Genomic DNA, 20,513 nt, shown 5'->3' with positions numbered 1-20,513 from the left:
GCACTCCAGAATTCAATTTGAGGAGTTATTTTAAAGTTCTTTAGAGGGGAACGTTGGGAAAATTCAACTGGGTAGCTGCCTGTACTCTGCCATTTTGCCACTGTAACTTTCTAATGCTAAAATTATCCAGGCTTAATCTTAGCTATTATAAAGTGCATATGTAGACCTTAGATATGTTGCCATATCACTTATGTGCATATAGTCATATATGTCACAGGCTACACAAACACAGTTTGGGAAGGAGTTTCAAATACTTATGTCCTATATCCTTTTTCTTCTTTTCTTTTGTCCAAGTAGTTTGTGATTAACTTTAAAAATAGAGACAGAGTAGATGTATATTAAAACGTGGCTTTTTAATAAAGCGGTCACCAAATAAATATTATCTTTATCCACTCATCCTGGTGTTTATGTGGACTTTCCCCATATATCTTAATTCTGTAAATATTCTTTTTTGTAGGTCTGTTTTCTTTACTTCCCATTATTTACCTTAATTCAGTGCACATCCTTCCACACTCACATGTGGAGCTGGAGTCAAACCCTGGTTCTCTGACTACACTTTCCATGTCATTACATTGCCTGTTGTGTATCTTGTCACTTCCTAGAGAGTCCACATGGGCTGTGGATGGTATGGCCAGGAGCTAGAGGCAGCATCATAATAATTTTAGGAGCTTTCTACTACTCAGAGAGCAAGTACATGTGTGAAGCCAAGATTTTGCTTGGGAATACATTAGAGTGTGAGCTCCTATAAAGCAAGGACTTTATATCCTTATATAATTATAATTATATCCTTTATAATATATCATCCTTTAGCACAGTGCCTAGAAAATTCTAAGGGCTTAATAAGTGTCTTTTCATGACTGACTGACTGATAAGATTCATCTTCCCTTCCTAGGAATCTCAGGGCCATACCCGGGATTCCCAAACTACTGTTAAATAAAGGTATAGGCATATATCTTTATGTAATGGGCAAGGGTCAGTATGATTGCCAAATGGCTGGGAGATAATAAATGATATGGGAATTCATAGAAGGAAATGAGAATATTCAAGTTTTGTTCCAGGGACTGTGTAGACTCATCTAGCAATTGGAGTTAAAGAAACTGAGGTTTAGAGGGTGATTTTCCTAAGGTCCCCAGTGTAGTAAGTGACTAACTAATTCAGGATCTGAATCCAAATACAGCACTCTTTATTCTGCATCACACTGTAGGGTCTGAAGTAATTGTCTTTAGATTAAAAATTACATTTATTATTTATGTTATGGAAATGCTTGTTTTATTCCATAAATTAAAAATAAAATAAAATTTTTTAAAAAATAAAAAGAATGTGAACTACCTGAGGGTAAAGGGAAAAAAAAGATTAAAAATTACAGAACAGTTGCCAATCTGAATCAGTTGGAGCGAATTTCCTTACTAGTATTTCTCTATACAGCTAAAATCACGGGTCTGAACCAAAAAAAGAAAAAATACTATGAAAGAGGAGGAATGAATTCTTACTATGATAATATTATGGTGCTTGTAAACTCTTAGTAGGGAGTATAAAAAGATAAGGGCATTGAGATTTATAGAACTTTCTTTCTTTACAAACTGCCATCAAATACCGTTAAGCCCTCACCTACTCCATTTGGTACCCTGAGTATACAAAAATGGCATCTATTTTCTAGGAGCTCATTATGTCATAAGGTTATGTTTTCTCATAGAAGGCATCATTAATAATACACAGAACATTGTTTTAGACGTCAGTGTTTAGCTAATGAATTCCCTCTAAGAGGAAGGTAATGTCAAAAAATTCTCTATTGTATTTCTAGAGTGAGGGAGGAAGAAGGAGAATTGACCATATTATTAAATTATTCTCAAAGGTGTGAATGTCCATAAAGACGCTAAACTTTTATGAAAATGGTGGGGAGGATGACAATAGCAATATGATGAAACACATTTATTTATTATGTACCTACTTAGTCAAGGCTTTCTTTTTATATTTTTGTTGCTACAGTTTTATTAAAAAAGCAAAAAATATTTCCTGGTAACATTTAAACTCAGTATATTTATGTGACATCCAAACACATCTTCCTTTAGTTCCTTCCATTCATATTTGTGCAAGGCTACCTTTGGGGGGGGGTTCCCCCTAGAACTGAAATTTCATTAGTGTGGAATACCGAAGTAAATTAGCAGGCAGCCGACTCATTTGTAACTTATAGTCTTCGAGTCACCTGGGACACTTAAAATGAAGTGATTTGTGCAAGATCATACAGCCATATGTGTCAGAGGAAGAACATGAATCTGGAGCTTCCTGAATCCAAGGCTAGCTTTCAATCCATTATTCCATGTTGTCTTTCATGAGTATCTATATCTAAGTGCATACACATGTGTGTATATACTATATGTGTACATACACATATGTATGTATGCATATGTGTGTGTGTGTGTGTGTGTGTGTGTATATATATACCCATGAAATACATCTATATATTTTAAGATTCTCTAGATAACTCTGTACCTTATTCCATGTTCAGAGCTCTGCTTGAGACCTAGGTCTCTGCCTTTCCTCATCTCTCTCTCTCTCTCTCTCTCTCTCTCTCTCTCTCTCTGGTGAGAGACAGACAGACACGTTTTTATATACATGTGTTTATATATGTAGCAATACCAGGCTTATGAAGAAAAAAGCAGAACTACTAATAAACATGTTTTTTGCTTGTCGTTTTAGTTCTGTCAGGCCTTGAACCCAGGGCTTTTTTATGCCAATACAAATGCTCCATCTGCTATGCCATGGGGGCTACCTTTCCTTAAAATCTCTTTGATCTGATGTCCATCTGATTAAGAATCAGTATTGGGAGCTGGGGGCAGTGCGGGGGCATCCCATAGGCAGTTCCAGAATCAGTAATGGTTGTCCTACCTCAGGCTTGTGAAGAGGGGAAAGTGGAGAAGGTTCTGGGTTTAATTTAATTAACATACCATGATGACCTGAGCCTTGTGATTAAGCATATTACAGTTTCTGATACAGGGACTTTATTTTGGGAATCTCTTCTTAAGCTCTCTGTAACTGAGAACAAGGTCATGGTAGGATTAGCCTTTATCCTTTCTTCTCAGCAAATCCTGTTATTGTTCAGGGATGCTGGAAGCCAATTTCATTTTAGGCTGTTTTTGCTGTCACAGGCATTGCTTGTAGAATTCAAGTCTGTGCTAAAGACTCCAATAAAAAGGAGAAGAAGTGCTGTTAAAAGACTGTTCCCATCCCTATCCCCTGCAAGTGGGATGTTATATAATGAAAAGGGAGCAGAGGAAGGTAGGGGAGCCTTGCCTGTCTTAGCACTTTTCCCCCATCATATCTCATAAGGGTAAGGGAGTTTGGCACATTCTTCAGGATCTCCTGGTAAACATATAAACAGTAAACAGCATTAACTGATATATCTGTTGTTTTTTAAAAAATTCTGAAGACAGAGAAAACAAGAGATGGTTTGGTGAGGCCAAAAAAAATAAGGAAAGTTTAACCTAAAATGATAGGTACAGGAAAAGGGTCAAGGGGGCCAACTGGGTGATAGCCTTTTCTGTAGAAAATCCAGTGTAGATAATTGAGAATATTCTGCTTATATACAGGGAACAGATAGAATTAAGATTCAATGTGGTTCTGGCTAACAAGTTTCGTACATTATATGATCATTATCCTAGTATCATCCCCAGATCGGCTGAGAGCAGTGTCCACATGGGACAGACTCAGTACAGGTTCATCATGTTTAAGGGGAGCTTCAGAGCTGACCTTCACCCTCTTGATCCAGCTCCCTCCAATGACTTTCAGGTTGCAGTTTCCATGTTTACCTATCATTCCAGCCTTCTCACTCCTTACTCTTTGACTCAGTGATGCTGGCTTCCTTGCTAGCCTTGCACAAGACTCCCAATGACACACATTTTCCTAGTGACTGTTTTCCCTGCCTGAACTGCTCTACCTCTTCTTCACCTTCTCCTCCTCCTCGCTTCCCTGGCTTCCTGCAAGTCTCAGCTAAAATCCTCCCTTCTGAAGAAGCCTTTCCTGACCTCCTCTTGACATAGTGCCTTCTCCCACTTGATTATTATCTCCCAGTTATCCTATTTCTTGTTATTGCATAGTCGTCTGCATGTAGTTTCCCCCATCAGTCTGTGAGCTTCTTGAGGGCAGGAACTGGGTTTGGGTGTGGGTTTTTGTGGTTCTGTGGTTTGTTTTTGTGTCCTCAGAACTTTTCAGTGTACCGCTGGGACATTTTGAAGAATTAAAGGATCCACTTGCTGTTCCTATTTCATAGCCCCTAGCTGGTTTGCATGTCTGGGGAAAGGCTCTTACTAAAAAGCCAGGAGCCATCTCCTTTCTCTTCGCCACAACCTGTAGCCTATTCCTGACCCTAAGGAATGCCAGCCAAGGAGCCTCTTGACCTCCTAATTCTCTCTCAAGAATTGGTTTGAAGCCCAAGGCTATCTCCTACCTTCTCTTAGGCCAATTCCTCCTTCAAGTCAAGTCAAGTTACTAAGCTTTTATTAAACATCTACTATGTGCCAGGCATTGTGCTAAGCCCTGGGGCTACAAAGAAAGGCAAAAAAGCCAGCTCCTGCCGTCAAGGAACTCACAGCCTACTGGGGGAGACAATATGCAAACAGCTATGCACAGGCACAGGCGAGATACATACAAGATAAATGGGAGATACTCTCGGAAGCAAGGCACTAAAATCAAGAAGGGCTTGCAGAAGGTGGGACTTTAGTTGGGACTTGAAGGAGCCGGGGAATCGAGGAAGGCAGAGTTGAGTAGGGAGTGTATACAGGCAGGGGGAATGCCTGATGTTGAGAGATCAAGTTCGATGTGCAAGGAACATCAAGGAAGATGGGGGAGGCTTGGGCATGTTTGTAGACAGTAGGGTTAGGGAGAGATCAAAGAGCAAGGAAGCTTGGTGTCATCATGAAGAGCACTGGGCCTGGAGTTAGAAAGACTCAACTTCCTGAGTTCAAATCTGGCCTCAGACGGAGGCTGTGTGATCTCAAGTCACGGTTTGCCTCAGTTTCCTCATCTCTAAAATGAGCTGGAGAGGGAAATGGCAAACCGCTCCAGGATCTTTGCCAAGAAATCCCCAAAACGGGATCATGAAGAAGAGTCAGACGTAACTGAAAACGACCAGACAAGAGTGTGTATAATTGATATCACAATGCTTGCCTTCTCAATGGGTGGAGGAGGGGAGGAAGGGAGAGAATTCAGAACTCAAATTTTAAAAAACAATGAATGTTAAAGATAAATCAGTATTCATTTTTTTTTAAAAGAAAAGTAGTGAGAGAATAGACATAGTAGAAGGGCCAGTCTGCTGGAAAAGATGGAATGGAAGGGGATTACTTGAGCAAATAGAGGTTACAAGCAGCAGGCTCACTTCTTCATGTGAGATAGGAGATAACAGCAGGAAAAAAAATCTTAGTGATATGAGATAAGAGCGTTTTTGGAGAATGACCTCGATTTTTTCAGTGAAATTTGAGGCAGGATTCTCAGCTGAGAGGGAAGCCATGAGATAGTTTGAGAAGGGTTGACAAGGTTTAGAAAAGGCACTGTGGTGAGTGGAGTAGTGAATCAATTAGAGAGATATAAAAGGATTGCCTTGCCTCAGTGAGGGCTCAGTTGAGATTAGATAATTTAGAAGCCATCTAATGTGTTGTAATAGAAAGAAATCTGGACATAAAATCAGCCAATTTGGTGGGTTCAAGATCCACTTCTGACATACTCTTGCCTATATCCCACTCAAAATGCTTTCCTTCTTAAAGTCTCAGTTTCCTCATATGTAAAATGGTGGTGTCCTCCTGGATACTATCTTCTCTGGGATTTTTTTTTAAATACATCTCTCTCTTGGGTCTCCTCCTACCTAACAATACCTTCTTAGTTTCCTCTGGTGGATGACCATCCCATACACCCTGACTGTGGGTGTACCCCAAGGTTCCATCCTAGGTTCTCTCCTCTTTCTTAATGACCTCATCAGATCACATGGGTTGGGTTTTCATTTCTATGCAGATGGCTCCCAGATCTATATTTCCAGCCCTAGTCTATCTCCTTAGCCTGAATAGCGCATCAACAATAGCCATTTCAAACTGAACAAACTTTCAGATTGAACATTTCAAACCAGTTGTCCCACAGTCATCTTAAATTCTTTTTCAGAATGTTCAGAATACAGCTCATTGTCTTTCCCCTTCAAACCCACCCTTTTTCAGAATTTTCCTGTTTTTGTCAGGGGAAGCACCATCCTTCCGGTTACCTAGCTTTTGAACCCTGGCATCATCTTTGACGTTTCACTTCCCTTTACCCCACATGTTAACTGCTGAATTGTTTTTCTTTCTACCTCCACAACCTATCTCCCATCTGTTCCCATCTCTAACCCACACAAACACCTAAAGCTTTGATCACCTCCTGCTTAGCCTTCTGCAGTGGCTGCCTGATTTGCCTCCCTGTCTCAAATCTCTCCCCTCTCCGATCCATTTTCCACAGTAATTTCCCCTTAAGAGCAGATCTGACTCTGTCACTCCCCTATTCCCTGAACTCCAGTGGTTCCCAATCACTTCAAGGATCAAATAGAAACTTCTCTGGTTGGCACTTCCAGACTTTACTGCACAGTCCTCCCCTTCATTCCCTGGCTTTCTACTACTCTTCATGTACTCCACTCCATTACTTATCTTCCTGCCTTTGAACTGGCTCTTCCTTGTGCTTGAAATGCAGCGTTCATCTCACCTTGTAGAATCCCAAGGCTCTTCAAAGCCTTTCTTGATTCCCCTCAGCAGCTTATGCCTTCCCCCTGAAAATCACCTTGTAGCTATTTTATTATACATACATATATACACATACACACATATATACATTTATGTGTGTAGATAGATATAGATATAGATATAGATATGCACCTCCCCCAGTAGAATGTATATTCCATGAGGACAGGAGCTGTTTCTCTTTTATCTCTGTGTCCTAGTTAGAATTTTTTTTAATTACAAAGGATGGTTTAAATAGGAACTGTTATTATTAATCTAACCTCCCACTCAGTGTAAGAAATTGATTTTGCAATACTCTGACAGCAATCATCTATTTTCTACTTGTAGAGACCCAAATAATGGTAAGCTCAAAGTCTTTAAAATATAGGCAAAAATAAAATAAAATGTAAGCAGTTCCAGTTTAAAAATTTTTTACCTTATGTTGAGTCAAAACCTGCCGCCCTGTAATTTCTACCCATTGTTCTCAGTCCCGTCCTCTGGAGCTGCACAAAACCAGCCTAAGTCATCTTTTAGGAAGCAAATCTTTAGACACGTGAAGTCGGCTATCATGTTCCACCTAAGCCTTTCCTTCTCCAGGTTAAACATTTCTAATGCCTTCATTTCTTTTTAATGTGTTGCTTAATGGATCAGTGTCAACCTGAGGAGAAGTTTCTAATGTATCAAATCTGGCCTCAGACTCTTACTAGATGTGTGACCTTAGGCAAGTTGCTTAACCACTGATTGCCTCAGCTTCCTCATGCTGTAAAAATGAGGATAATAACAATACCTACCTTAAAAGGTAGTTATGAGATAAAAGTGCTTAGCATTGTTTTACCTGGCACATAGTAGGTGCTATATGCATGCTTATGCCCTTCCCTCTTCCCTGCCCCCCCAGTGGAATTTTGTGTACCTTCTAGATGCTAGAAATTATGTACCGGTAAGTGTTTAACAACCAGCTCTCTGGAACGTGCACAGGACAAACTAAGTTTAATTTTCATTATTAACCTTTTCTCCATCACTTTCTTGTCTTTCTTTTTTTATTTTTATTTTTATTTGTTGCTTTTGGGTGAGGCAGTCGGGGTTAAGTGACTTGCCCAGGGTCACACAGCTATTAAGTGTCAAGTATCTGAGGCCAAATTTGAATTCACATCCTCCTAACTCCAAGGCTGGTGCTCTATCCTCTGCGCTACCCCCTAGTCTTTCCTTTCTTGTCTCTGGAAAATAGAGTGCTATCTCTTCAGAAGGTCTAAATTCATCCTATTTGGGAAGGGTCTAATGAATTTGTTTCTCCAGTACTGGAGCACTTCTTTTCTTCTGTCTCATTCTTCTACTCAATACTAGTTTTGATTCCCGTCGCCTCTTCAGAATCCTTTTCATTCATATTTACTTTCTGACTTATTTCTTTCATCCTGTCTATTAAATTAATCTTCTCTATTAAATTAAAAGACAAGAAGTATTCTACAAACGCTTTATTTTCTCTTCTAATAGGCAGATCAGCTTTCAGGGGCCACACATGCAATCAGTGACCTTAGGCAGGAACACAAGCAAAGCACAAATTCTTTGGACCAGTCACTGCAGTAATTCCTTTAGCATCCCTTCCTCCTAGTTTTCAAGTTGAGCTGCCCTGTTTTGGGGGTTCTCCCCTGGAAATTCCCTCTGAAAAGTGCCATAGTAAATTGCTTATTGGCTCCAGTGAAAGAGATTTGCAGACTCCCAAAAATTTGCAACTGAAATTGAATTGCCCATTGTTCAGCAAATTCAAGCATGTTTCCAGCCCTCCTGTTATGAAGAAAGACAGCAACTGCAGTTTGTAGGTATCAGATAAACTGAACAGGGCAGTGAGTGCATGGCTGAGAGCATACTTTATTTTAAAGCACCAGTGCTCCCCCCAGTGGTCATTTCAAGAAGCAATTATTGAAGTCTGTTTGACTTCCAGACCAAAACAGTGTTAGGTTTTTGTGGATGACTGAGGGGAGTCCTCCATGTATTTCTTCCCTTAATTTGGTCATCTTCATTTTGAACGTGTGTCCCGTGGTGCTAGTTTTGTTTTTTAAAAATTGAATGAACAAAGGAGATGTGTTAAGGTTAGCAGGGAAAATGGTAGCTATTTGTGAGTCCAAAGAGTACCAGATTTGGAGTCTGGGTTTTAATCTCAGCTCATAAGAGTCAATATAGCTAAAACTCTCTGGGCTTCATCCTCCTCATCTGTGAAGGGAGAGAATTGTGCTAAGGTGCCTTTCAACTCTAAAATCCTGTGACTTTTATGATTGAGTTGATACACCTTTTTTAAAAAATACATGATATTCAACGACATGTTATTTTTTTCCATCCCCCTGTTCTCTCTAACAAAGATTACTATAGTCCTGCAATGATGGGTCTGAAAACAGACCAGGAAGTTCTTGGTGAGCTCGTGAAGATGAAAATTCCATCTGTGGCAAACCTAATGGACCGACACAACGTCATGTGGACCTTAGTAGTCTCCCGTTGGTTTATTTGTTTATTTATTGATATACTCCCAGTAGAGGTAAGGACTTAAATGCATTTCATTATGACATTCCCTTAGCATTTTTTAAATCTTGAATATATACTTAACTTATTTTGCATACAATTAAGTAGTCTGTTTTTCCACTTTTGTTTTTCTACAGACGGTACTCCGAATTTGGGATTGTTTATTCTATGAGGGTTCAAAAATTATATTTCGTGTGGCCTTAACATTAATTAAGCAACACCAAGCCTCTATTCTGGAAGCTACTAATTTCCCAGATATATGTGAAAAATTTAAGCAGGTCACAAAGGGGCCATTTGTCACCGAATGTCACACATTCATGCAGGTAAGCTTTTTTTGTTTGTTTCATGCTTAATCGAAAAGGAGGAGAAGCTGTAGTAGTAGATGTCCTTTGCAAATAATATACCAGACCAGAACTGGGAAAACTGCAACCCCCAGGCCTAATCCAGCCCATCTGCCTGTTTTTGTTTGACCCATAAGCTGAGAATGGTTTTTATATTTTAAAAAGTGTCTTGACCCCCATGCTACTAAAAATAATGTTTTAAGTTACACTCTGCTCTTATTTCATCAACGCTTCCTTTATTCAGGGACCACCAGCTATCTAAATGATAAGCCTTTTGCTTCCTCCCCCATTCTGTTGCTTAGCTAATTTACTGCTTATAAGCATAGCTTCTAGGGCTTTAAAAAAAATCGGTGAAGGATATGAAGATTTGGGTGTTATCACCTTGTAGAGACAAACAACAACTCTGATTAACCCAATAACCAGCCGCAGTATTGGAGGACCCATAATGAAATAGGCTACCCACTTCCTCAAAGAGAGGGGATGGACTTAGGGTGCAGAATGAGACAGATATTTTTTGATAGGGCCAATACAGGAATTTGTTAAGAGATAAATTAATAGTTTGGTGGGTTTTTTTTTTTTAACAGGTGAGAAGTGAGAGGGAGGGGAACTGTCTCAAGCTTCAGTCTTTTTTTACACTGCTGTTTTCAGAGCTAGTTCTTGGGATTTGGAAGTTTTTGGTGCTTCCAAGGTAGTGTGATCTGGGCAGAAGTGTGGTCACTGCTCTCCTGGTCTGCACTTTGGTCCTTACTGATGAAGGGCCCTTGATCTCTTGAGATTGCAATTGATCTGTTTCTTTGGTCCCTGATCCCTGGTAACCAAAAGCGATAACTGTTCCTCAGGGCTTCTGCTTCCTCTTAACTGAAAGTGCTCCTCTGCTCCCTTGAACTATGATCCAGAATGGTTATAGGCAATGGAGTTGCCAAAGAGAATTCGGTGCTGCATTCAGTGTAAGCACAAGGGTCCCTGTGACCACTTTCTGACCATTTGCCAGGTCCCAGTACAGTCTCTGGCTTGAGGGCTTCTGTTGCCACCTCTGGTGTCCCCCGACTGGTTCCAGGATGGCCTTCACTCCCATATCACGGTTCTTTCTTTTCAACCTACTAAGTTGGGTTGGGCTAGAAGACCTTTTGTTGAGAAAGAGGTTAATATCTCTATGATATACACAAATATATACATATATACATTTTATTTATATGTATGTATATGTGTGTATATATAAATATATAATATATATAACATATATATGTGTGTATACACACACATACACACACACATATATATACATATATGTATATATATATATTTTTTTTTTCCTGTCTCTCTAAATAGAATGTAAGCTTCTGGAGAGTAGGGATTGCTTCATTTGTGTATTTTTATTTCCTCCAACTTGCACAATGCCTAGCAATTTATAGGAGCTTAATAAAGCTTGTTGGTAGATTGAATGATAGCAACTGGATTATCAAAGCCTCGACAGATAATTCTCCTAGTCCCAAATTATAGTCCGATAGTCGGGAATGGACAAGAATTCAATGTGAGGTGTTATTTTAATGTTTAGAGGTGTTATGTTTGAGGGGAATGTTGAGAGAGCTCAGTTGAGTGTTTTCATTCCTCTGCCATCTTGGCTTCTCCCCTGGAAGTACTCTAGTGTGGATTTGTACAGTTTCTTCATACCTACCTCATGGGAAAGTAGGAGCTCTACCTTTATGTAGGGGATGGAGGCAGTGGGAAGGGAAGGGACACTGCAGAGAGAAAGCTAAAATGAATACTGATTTATTATGTTGCATCTCTCAAAAATCTTGGGGAGGACAGGAGAAAAGGTAGTTAAAATTATTGACTAGATTTCAGTGGCTTTAATTTTGTCCTGTTTCTTATGGGAAATTGAGAGTTCACAGTATTTAACTATACCATTATAGATCCAGTACAATCAGTTAAGAAGCCAAATCAAGAAGATCAAGAGTACGAAGGGGGGATGGGAGGAGTGGAGCAGCTAGGACTGTGACTGGAAACTCTGCCTAGGGGTCTGGCGTCATGGAAATCTTCCTGGCCTGATTCTTTGGAGTAATCCAACCCTATTCAGGACACTTTTGTCCAAAGGAAGATTGGATTCCTTGTTGAAGAAAAGAAAAAATCTTAGTGGCTTTTTAAAGGTGTGTTTGAGAGAAATAAATACTGTGATGTTTCAGAGATGCAGGATTTCATGGGTGTTGGTACTGCCACATGAATGCAGACTGCAACATCTTTCCTGCATTAGCAGGCAGTCTTAGAGAAAGGCCGTAGCCATTTAAAAGATATATCCCCATGCTAATGAGATGAACAAAGTAGAATACAGATACAGATAGTAGTCTTATAGGATATGAGTGGTTGTTAAGTAAGATGCAAACCTTAACAGGCTGTCAGCTGCAGAGCCTATCAAAGGACTATTTAGAGTAAGTTAGTACAAGTTCCAAGTTCTCTAGGGGGCTTACGTAAGTGTTCTCAGGTTAATTTTGGCTTCCAGATGGCCGATCAAAAAATTTTGTGGCTTTATAAAGGAGAAAGTTAAGATGACAGATACACTGGTTTGTACTAGGGGACAAGGAAATTGTGAAGACCCTCTGGAAGTTTCAGTTCCTGCTGCTTCTTCCTCAACAGAGGGACAATGCAGTACTGTGAGTGAAAGCTAATGCCTCCAGTCTTTTAGTTGCCGTAGGAGTTGGCTTTCATCCTGCTAGGCCTGTTTCCTTGGCAGGAAAAATTTAATAGAAGTGAGGGACTCAGGACTTCACTGGTAGCCCATACATTCAGCATCACCAATGGCTTCAATTTTAGTAAGACTGTCCTCCTAGTATTTGTCTTTAATTTTGTTCTTTAATGTAGTACTCAGTAAAAAATTTTATTGGGTTTCTAGGCATGTGTGTTTTTAAGAAAAGAGTCAAATCCGGCCTCAGACACTTGGCAAGTCACTTAACCCTGATTGCCTCACCAAAAAGAAAAAAAAAGTGAAGAAAAGAGTCTAGTAAAGGATAGAGTTAGTTAATGTAGGAAGGCCAGTGGAAAGACGGGCACTCTGATATGCCAGTTATCGAAACTGCAAATTAGTTCAACCATGCTGGAAAGTAATATGGAATTATTCTAAGAAAGTGACTGAAATGTTCGTACCCTTTGACCAAGAGATCATATGCTAATATGCTAAGCATATTCTCCAAGAAGATTAAAGATAAGACAAAAGGTCCCATATATACAAAAATGTTTGTTGTAACTCTTTTGGTAGTAGGGAAAAAAAAATTAGAAATAAATTAGATTGCCATCAGTTGAGAAATGACAGTATAATTTGTGGTATATACATGTAGTGGAATATTGCTGTGCTCTAAGAAATAATGAATATGAAGCATGCAGAAAAACAAAGGAAGCTTTATATGAACTGAAACAAAGTGAAATAAGAAGAGTCAGAAATCCTTCTCCCACTAAATGAATAAAGCACTTACTGCAAGGATACATGATTTTGTTGGTATAAGTATTGCCTCCCTTAAGGCAGCTCACTATCCCTCTATATAACTTGGAGGATAACTTGAATTTAGGTAAGCTAGTTTTTAAACAATAGACAAGTCACTCCATCTCTAGGCTCATACTCAAAGTTTTTCCACCTTGATTAGGACCTGCTAGAGCTTGTGCTATGATAGCATAGCCTTTGGGAACCAGGGTCATCTGCATGCCATAATGAAAAATCAGGGGAGGAAATTTGTGCAAGAAATAGCAGAAACAAAAGCTAAAGAAAAATATAAGTCTAAATTGTTGAAGTATTCATTTTAAGAACATGTTTCTAATTTCATTTAGTTTTGCCAGCAGTTACTGGTTAATTTTTAATCTTATATAATGTAGATATGGTAAGGACACAGCTTTTCATCCTCAGGACAAGGTTGTCTCTCTATAGGTATCAGGTCCCCCATTTTCCCTTCCCTTTTGGAGCGCTCTCAAAAAGAAGCCATGGGGTCTTCTGTGTTGGAGAAAAAACAGAAAATAAGACTGCCTCCATTAAATTCCAAGACTCATTGGAAGATGCTGATCCAAAGAGGAGGTACGTGGTCCACCTTGTAGAAGAGGCAAGTGGGACAGATTCACCATGAGTGAGTCATTATACCCAGAATGGAGGGAAGGAATTCCCCCAGCTATCTAAAGAAGCCATGTGTATGAAGAGTGGGCTGTAGAACCAGAGGGCTAAAAAAAAGAAAAGGAAAAAAAACCCTAGAAAATCTCAAAAGGCTAGGGGCAATCTCACATGGAAGCATGAAGGAGATTTTGTACTTTGAGATTCATTCCATAGAGCAAATTGCTTAAAGAGAAAAGAAAAGAATCAATACTACCTGCTAGAGGAGAGTTGAACTGAAGATAGCCATGGAATTGAGTGACAGCAATAACAGTAAGACCCATGGGACCTACCAGGAACTACGGGGAAGCAGTGATTGGAGGAGAGCTACTGGCAAAAGACCCACATGGGAACTTGGAAGGGAGCAGATGAAAGGATTACGGAAAAGGACTGTGGCTACATAGCAGCAAAACCCAGTGTTTTGGATCTGGGGTCCCTACCAAGGACAGAACTGTAAATCATGGAAACCACATAGATTTCTGGAAACATAGTGGCCCATAGGAGAATGGATCCAATTGACTCTGTCTACGGGCTTGGGTAAAAGTCTTTTCTGTATACGTCACTGCTTAACTAGAATTATTCTGTATTTGGAAGCTTTGTTAACCTGAGTGCTTGTAAGGGAAGTTAGAGGCTACCTTTGGATTAACAGATACCGAAGTTTCCAGGTTCCACTGTTGTCAGGACAACAAGCCAGAGAATATGGGATAGGAAGCAGAACCAAGATGGTGAAGTAGGAGGAAGCAATACAACTGAGCTCCCCTCCATAAGATACCTCCAAACAGATCTGGAAATACACCTGAGTATAATGCCAGAGGGGAAAACATGAACCTTTAATGAAATAGAAGATGTCCAAGCATTCCTGATGAAAAGACTAATGCTACATAGAAACCTAGAAGTTCAAACACAGGAATTAAGAGAATCCTGTTGGGGAAATCCAGAAAAAGTCTGTCCAGTATAAGCAGACAGAGAGGTCTGCAGACACTGGGGACTGGGGGAGAGGAGAAGAGTTGGGAAGCACTCCAGGGCCAGGAGAGGCTGTACACCAGAGCAAGATCCATAAGGGGATGCCATGAGAGGGACAAACACCAAACCGGTATCTTTGGTGCCTACTACCCCCTTCTCAGAGCTTCAAAGTGGATTGAGAAGGGGACCAGAATGGGGTTGGCATTCCCATGTAGGGAGACCCTGGAGAGTTCAGAAGCAAGCAGCAGCTGTGTGCCTCAGATCCCAGAAACAGAACGAGATCTCCATCCTGGCACCTAGCCTACCCTGCAAAAGAATAACCAAGGCAGGAATCCCAGGCCAAAGGGAAATATATAGTTCTGTCACTCTGAACCAACAGAGCTTTCTAGCAGGCTGGCAGAAGCTGAGTCCAACAGCAGTCTTGCACAGCTCAGAGCAGAGAAGCAGCAATCAGACTTTGCCCTTGATTAGACCACATTGGATGCAATGAAAGTTTGTGGGTCTCCAAAATGTCACAAATTCTGGAATAATACAACACTCCATACACAAAGAAAGCAGCGGATCTTCCCTCCAGAAGTGCAGTAGAGTCCCAGCCCTAACATCAAGCCCAAAGTCAGAAAGTTGACTTGGCAGAATGAAAAAAATTAAAAAATAATTCCACCATAAATAGTTATTATGTTGTCATAAACATAAACCAGAAGAAAATAATTCCAAAACATCTGCAAGCAAAGCCTCAGAGAAAAACACACCTTGAGCACAAACTCAACTAGAATTCCTGGAAGAGATGAACCAAAAGTTTAAAAAAAGAGTTAAAATATTTTATAAATGCTTGAGACAAAAAAAAATGGAAAAGAAATGAGAGCTATGGAAAAAGAATTGGAAAAAGAATGAATAGCTTGGCAAAAGATATCCAAAATCTTATCCAAGCAACAAATTCCCTGAAAATTAGAACAGATAAAATAGAAGCCAAAGACTCTACGAAAACAAAGTTAAGAGATTGAAAAAATAAAATGAAATATAAGGTATCTCATAGCAAAAACTACCAATGTAGAAAACAAAGAAAAAAATTAAGAATTGTACTACCAGAAAACCATGACCAAAAATAGAGCCTAAACACCATATTTCAAGAAATCTTAAAAGAAAACTGCAGATATTTCTTAGAACAATGGGGCAAAGTAGAAGTAGAAATAATCTACTTGTCATCTGGAAAAAAACCCCAAATGAAAACTCCCAAGAACACCATAGCCAAAATCTAGTTTCTAGGTTAAAGAATAATTACAGCAAGCATCCAGGAAAAATGAATTCCTGTGGACCCACAGTAGGACAACTCATGATATAGCAGCCACTACTATAAAGAAGTGAAGAACTTGGAATACAGTATTCCAGAAGGCAAAGGATATGTAGGCTTACAGCCAAGAATAACTTAGCCAGCAAAACTGAGTATAATGCCAGAGGGGAAAACATGAACCTTTCATGAAATAGAAGACTTCCAGGCATTGCTGATGAAAAGACTAAAGCTACACAGAAACTTTGAAGTTCAAACATAGAAATTAGGAAGCTACTTTGATACTCATGATAAATAAGGAGTACCTGGATGCCCTTGATAAGGTCAAGTCATTTGACCCATTTGGATTGTAATGAGAAGCAAACTAGGGATACAGGAATAAGGAGGTGGTAATACCCACTAGAGTTGGTCCTGTTCTGGGAATCATATTTTAAGATGGATGTCAATGAGCCAAAGAGCATCAAGAGTAGGTCATCCAAAATAATGAAGGGTCTTGAGTTCATTTTATTCAAGGGTCATTTGGAGAAAAAAATAAAATAAAAAAAGAAATCAATGAACTTCTAAGAAGTCTTAGTTTCTTCATCTGTAAAATGGGGATAGTAATAACATCTCTCTGCCTTACAAATTTATTGTGAGGAGAACCAGCGGGAAAGTATTCTGTAACTTTTAAAGTACTATGTAAAATGTAATAAATATATAAAATATATTTTATATAAATATATTTAGTCCATTAAATAATATATAACATTTAGTCCATAAATAATATATAACATTTATGTATAATATATAAATAGTAGTGATGATGATGATGATGACAACGATTATAATTTCTTGAAATATGGAATCTCAGGTTTGTTTTGTTTTATGGTCACAATTTTCAGATATCCCAGTGAATTTTAGATCATTAAACAGGGCTTTTTGACTTGTTTTCCAGGTCAATTGTTTTTGATAGTACATTTTTTTCTATTTTTTTTAATCTTTTGGAGTTTTGTTTTCTCATACAATTACTGCTTTCTGGGTCATTCTAGTTTTCAGGGAGACCAATTCTTGGGTAAAGATTACCACCTTCTGTTCTAACCTATTAATTCCACTTGCCTTTCTTTCTTCCCTAGTTGTTATTCCATTTAACGTTACATTTTATCTCTAACTTCTTTTCTACCAGATACTCTAGCAGTCTCTGTGGCCAGAACATTCTTTTCTCTGAGTCTTTCCTTGGACTTAATTGGAGTTACTCTCTTCCTCTTAATTGCTGAGTCATTTTCTTCTGTTTGCTCATATCTTCTGTCTCATTTGTGGATGGGGGCATTATGCTTATGTCATACTCTGCTCCCCCACCATTTTCTCAACGTCCTCTCTGGCCATTAGTTTCTTTTCCCTATAACACAAACCTGTACTCAGCCTGTGTGTCCCCTGATTCTGATAGTTGAATGTTGACCTTATTTTGCTAGGAACCACGTCTTCATACCATTTCCTGGCAATCTCCCCTCCATGATACATATCCCTTCCTTCTCCTTTTTCAGCTTCCCTTTAATATCCTGTCCTCTCCAATTAAAATGAGAGGGCAAGGAATTGTTTTGCTTCTATCTGTATCCCCAGCACTTAGCATAGTGCCTGGTACATAGTACATGCTTAACAAATGCTTTATTTATCTATCTCTACTTTTGGATGGTATGGACAAGCCCCAAGACTGGGACCAGCCTTCTGTAAGAATTCCCTGGGTGTTTTGCTTCAGGTTCCAACTTGCTTAACTTAAGTTTTGGCTTCAATCCCTTCTCCATCTCCTTTTCGCATCATTCTGAAGCCAGAATTGACTCTCTCTCTTGCTGTGACCCTGAAGGGTCCCAGTCAGATGTTTCTTATTGTCCTGAGAGCAAGCCCCCTACAAGACCCCAGGTACTTTGCTTCTCAGTTGCTACCCCGTTATTTTCTCTTGCTATAGATATGGAAGGTGAAGGCTGGGCCTGGCCCTGGTCTCTTATCTGCTGTCATGGATTTGGGCTGCATACACACTCTGGCAGTCTTTTTGTGGGGTTCTAGGCAGGATGATGAAACTTAGAACTATTTCTCTTCCTTCTGGTGCATTTTTTGAGCTTTACCTGTGGGTGTTTGTGGTGGATCTATGCTCCTTTAGGTCCTAACTTATTGCCACCTTCCCACAATTTCATATCAAGTCAATGACAATATGTTAACATTTTGTAACTAAAATATTTTGAATAAAGAGGGTGCTTTTTGTAAGATTTAATTGTATATATACTTTTGATACTACTACTAATTCATTAAAAGATCTAAAGAGTTCATTAATTCCTTCAGTAAACATTTACTAAATGCCTACTATATGCTATGCCCGAGGGATAAAAAATTGTTTTTTAAATGGAATAGTTTCTGCCCTGCACAAGCTGAATTTTTATTTGGGAGTGGGAATTCTACATATTAGGTAAGGAATAATGGAGGCAAAGGAGAAATACAGAAACAAATGCTCTAGGAAAACAGGAAAAAAAAAGATTCTTTTGTCTTAATTAAATGAGCTATATTACGTACATGGTCTTATGCCTGGGTTTTCATTTCATCCAGAAGCTGTTAAAGTCCTGTCTATAGGAACCACTTAGTAAATTGTAATTATCCATCTCAACTTAGTGAATAGCGTTAAGAATAGATAGAGATGTTAATGGATCTGTGATCTTGCGTGTGGGTACTCCTTCTGTCAGGGGAATTAATTTATCAACCCACCCAAGCCTTCTCATATTCTTTGAATCTTCTGTTTCCATAAATCCTCTACCCAGTAATCCTGGTGGGTTAAGAACCTGCAAACCATTTCCTAACTAATTTTCTCTGTTCCAGAAAATATTTACAGAACCTGGAAGTTTGTCCACGGCCACCATCACCAAACTTCGAAAGAACTGTAGAGAAAAGCTACTTGTTCAGGGATAAACCAACCATGTCTTAAACTCCACATTCCTCCTGCACTTGCACTGGCTGAGAGAACTGTCTCTTCCACAGTGGACAGGACTAAGTTTTCCTGCTTCTCTCATATGTGTGGGTGTAAATACTCCCACTGTTTCACTAAACTTTGATAATGATTTTTTTTAATGATTCAAAATCATGTCATTCTGTTTTCCACTTAGAATGTGAGCTACACATTGATTTCTGAAGAGAAATATTTTTATCTGGGGCATTAATAATAATAGTATAAAATTAAACTATCTGTACACATTGTCTAAGTATTTGTACCTAAATAAAGTTATGTCAACCCACGTGGTTCTTTCTTTGTGACTGAACACAACCAGCAGCTTTCAAGATGTGGATCCATGTGAAGTGACAGAAGCATGGGTACAACAGTGAACTAGGCCCATTCTGCTTACCATAGAGTGAAATTCAAATGTTTTCCATAATCTACAAATAATTTGATTTGTCTACCTTTTGCCTTTTATTTTATTTTTTTTTTTGCTGAGGCGATCGGGGTTAAATGACTTACTTGCCCAGGGTCACACAGCTAGTAAGTGTCTGAGGCTGGATTTGAACTCAGGTCCTCCTGACTCCAAGGCCAGAGCTCTGTTCACTGTGTCACCTAGCTGCCCCTACCTTTTGCTTCTAACTTTGTTTAGTCTTCCTGTGGTTAGGCATTAATCCTTGTAATAGCAATGCCAATTTCGAATGTAGTCTACATTCAGTCTCTAAATATTAGCCCAGAAGCCTAGTCTTACTCAATACTTCCTGTCATCCTTATTGATGGCGGGGAAGACAGCTATGGTGATGACACCTGAGCTGCAGGTATGGGTGAACAGTTTGGTTGGTACCTTGGATCCCCTACTTCATTCTAGCTCTCATGAGATAAAAATGAACTCTCTAGTAGGGTGGGGCGCCTTCTAGCCCCTCCAAGGGCCCAAGGGTGCTACTGCTGAACAGAGAAGCAATGTTGACCACCATCTCCAAGACCAGCTACTTCATTTATACTGGTGCAAAGGGGTGTATGGTTGTTCAAGGAGGACTAGCTCCTCACATGTGAGGGCTTGCCAAGCCCTTTTCAGGGCCGTTCGTCCGCCTTTGGTGTCCATGTAGCACTCAGTTCTCACCTGTGGCTCCAAGAAGTTGCAGCATGCTCAGTGGCTGCTCCGCAGTAAAGCTGTCTTGGCAGTTGGCTAAACCAGGTTGAAGGCAAACAAAGGGCCACAAATCCAGTGGGGTGTCTACCTTAAGAATGTGAAGAATCCCCCCCGCCCCAGGAATCAGATGTTCCAACAGCCACGAAGGCGGCTGAAGAGGACACTGTGAAATGCTCTGAGCTTAGTCAGACATCAAAGATGCCAAAGTTATTCACTGCATCCCAGGCCACCACCAGTCATCCTGACTTTTGCCTTGCCGCCAGACTTCGATAACTCTGGAAAAGATAGTGAGGCTGATGACTTTACGCCACTCTGCCTCACTTAAAATCCAATTCATGCATGAGTCAAGATGTCACCCTGTGATGTCATTGGTCCTCTTAAAAAAATGAAGACAAGGGGCAGCTAGGTGGCACAGTGGATAGAGCAGCAGCCTTGAAGTCAGGAGGACCTGAGTTCAAATCCAGCCTC

General features: G+C 39.7%; 1 protein-coding gene across 4 annotated transcripts in view; it reads left to right on the top strand.

Annotated features, from left to right (window-relative positions):
* The window catches only part of GRTP1 (growth hormone regulated TBC protein 1), a 78,088-nt gene extending 58,888 nt beyond the window's left edge, over positions 1 to 19,200 (top strand). For all 4 annotated transcript variants that reach the window (XM_078147339.1, XM_078147338.1, XM_020965189.2 and 1 more), the window contains 3 exons: positions 9,077 to 9,249; positions 9,371 to 9,556; positions 18,784 to 19,200. In XM_078147339.1, coding sequence (XP_078003465.1) covers positions 9,077 to 9,249; positions 9,371 to 9,556; positions 18,784 to 18,873 — 449 coding nt within the window. In that variant the 3' untranslated portion in view covers positions 18,874 to 19,200. The remainder of the gene's footprint in view (positions 1 to 9,076; positions 9,250 to 9,370; positions 9,557 to 18,783) is intronic.
* Positions 19,201 to 20,513: the final 1,313 nt, after the last annotated feature.

Source organism: Phascolarctos cinereus, unplaced genomic scaffold (genome assembly GCF_003287225.1).
Source record: "Phascolarctos cinereus isolate Bilbo 61053 unplaced genomic scaffold, phaCin_HiC Scaffold_7;HRSCAF=346, whole genome shotgun sequence".
Taxonomy (NCBI): Eukaryota; Metazoa; Chordata; class Mammalia; order Diprotodontia; family Phascolarctidae; genus Phascolarctos; species Phascolarctos cinereus.
Note: the sequence above shows the minus strand (reverse complement) of the source record. Positions and strands in the feature narration are given on the sequence as shown.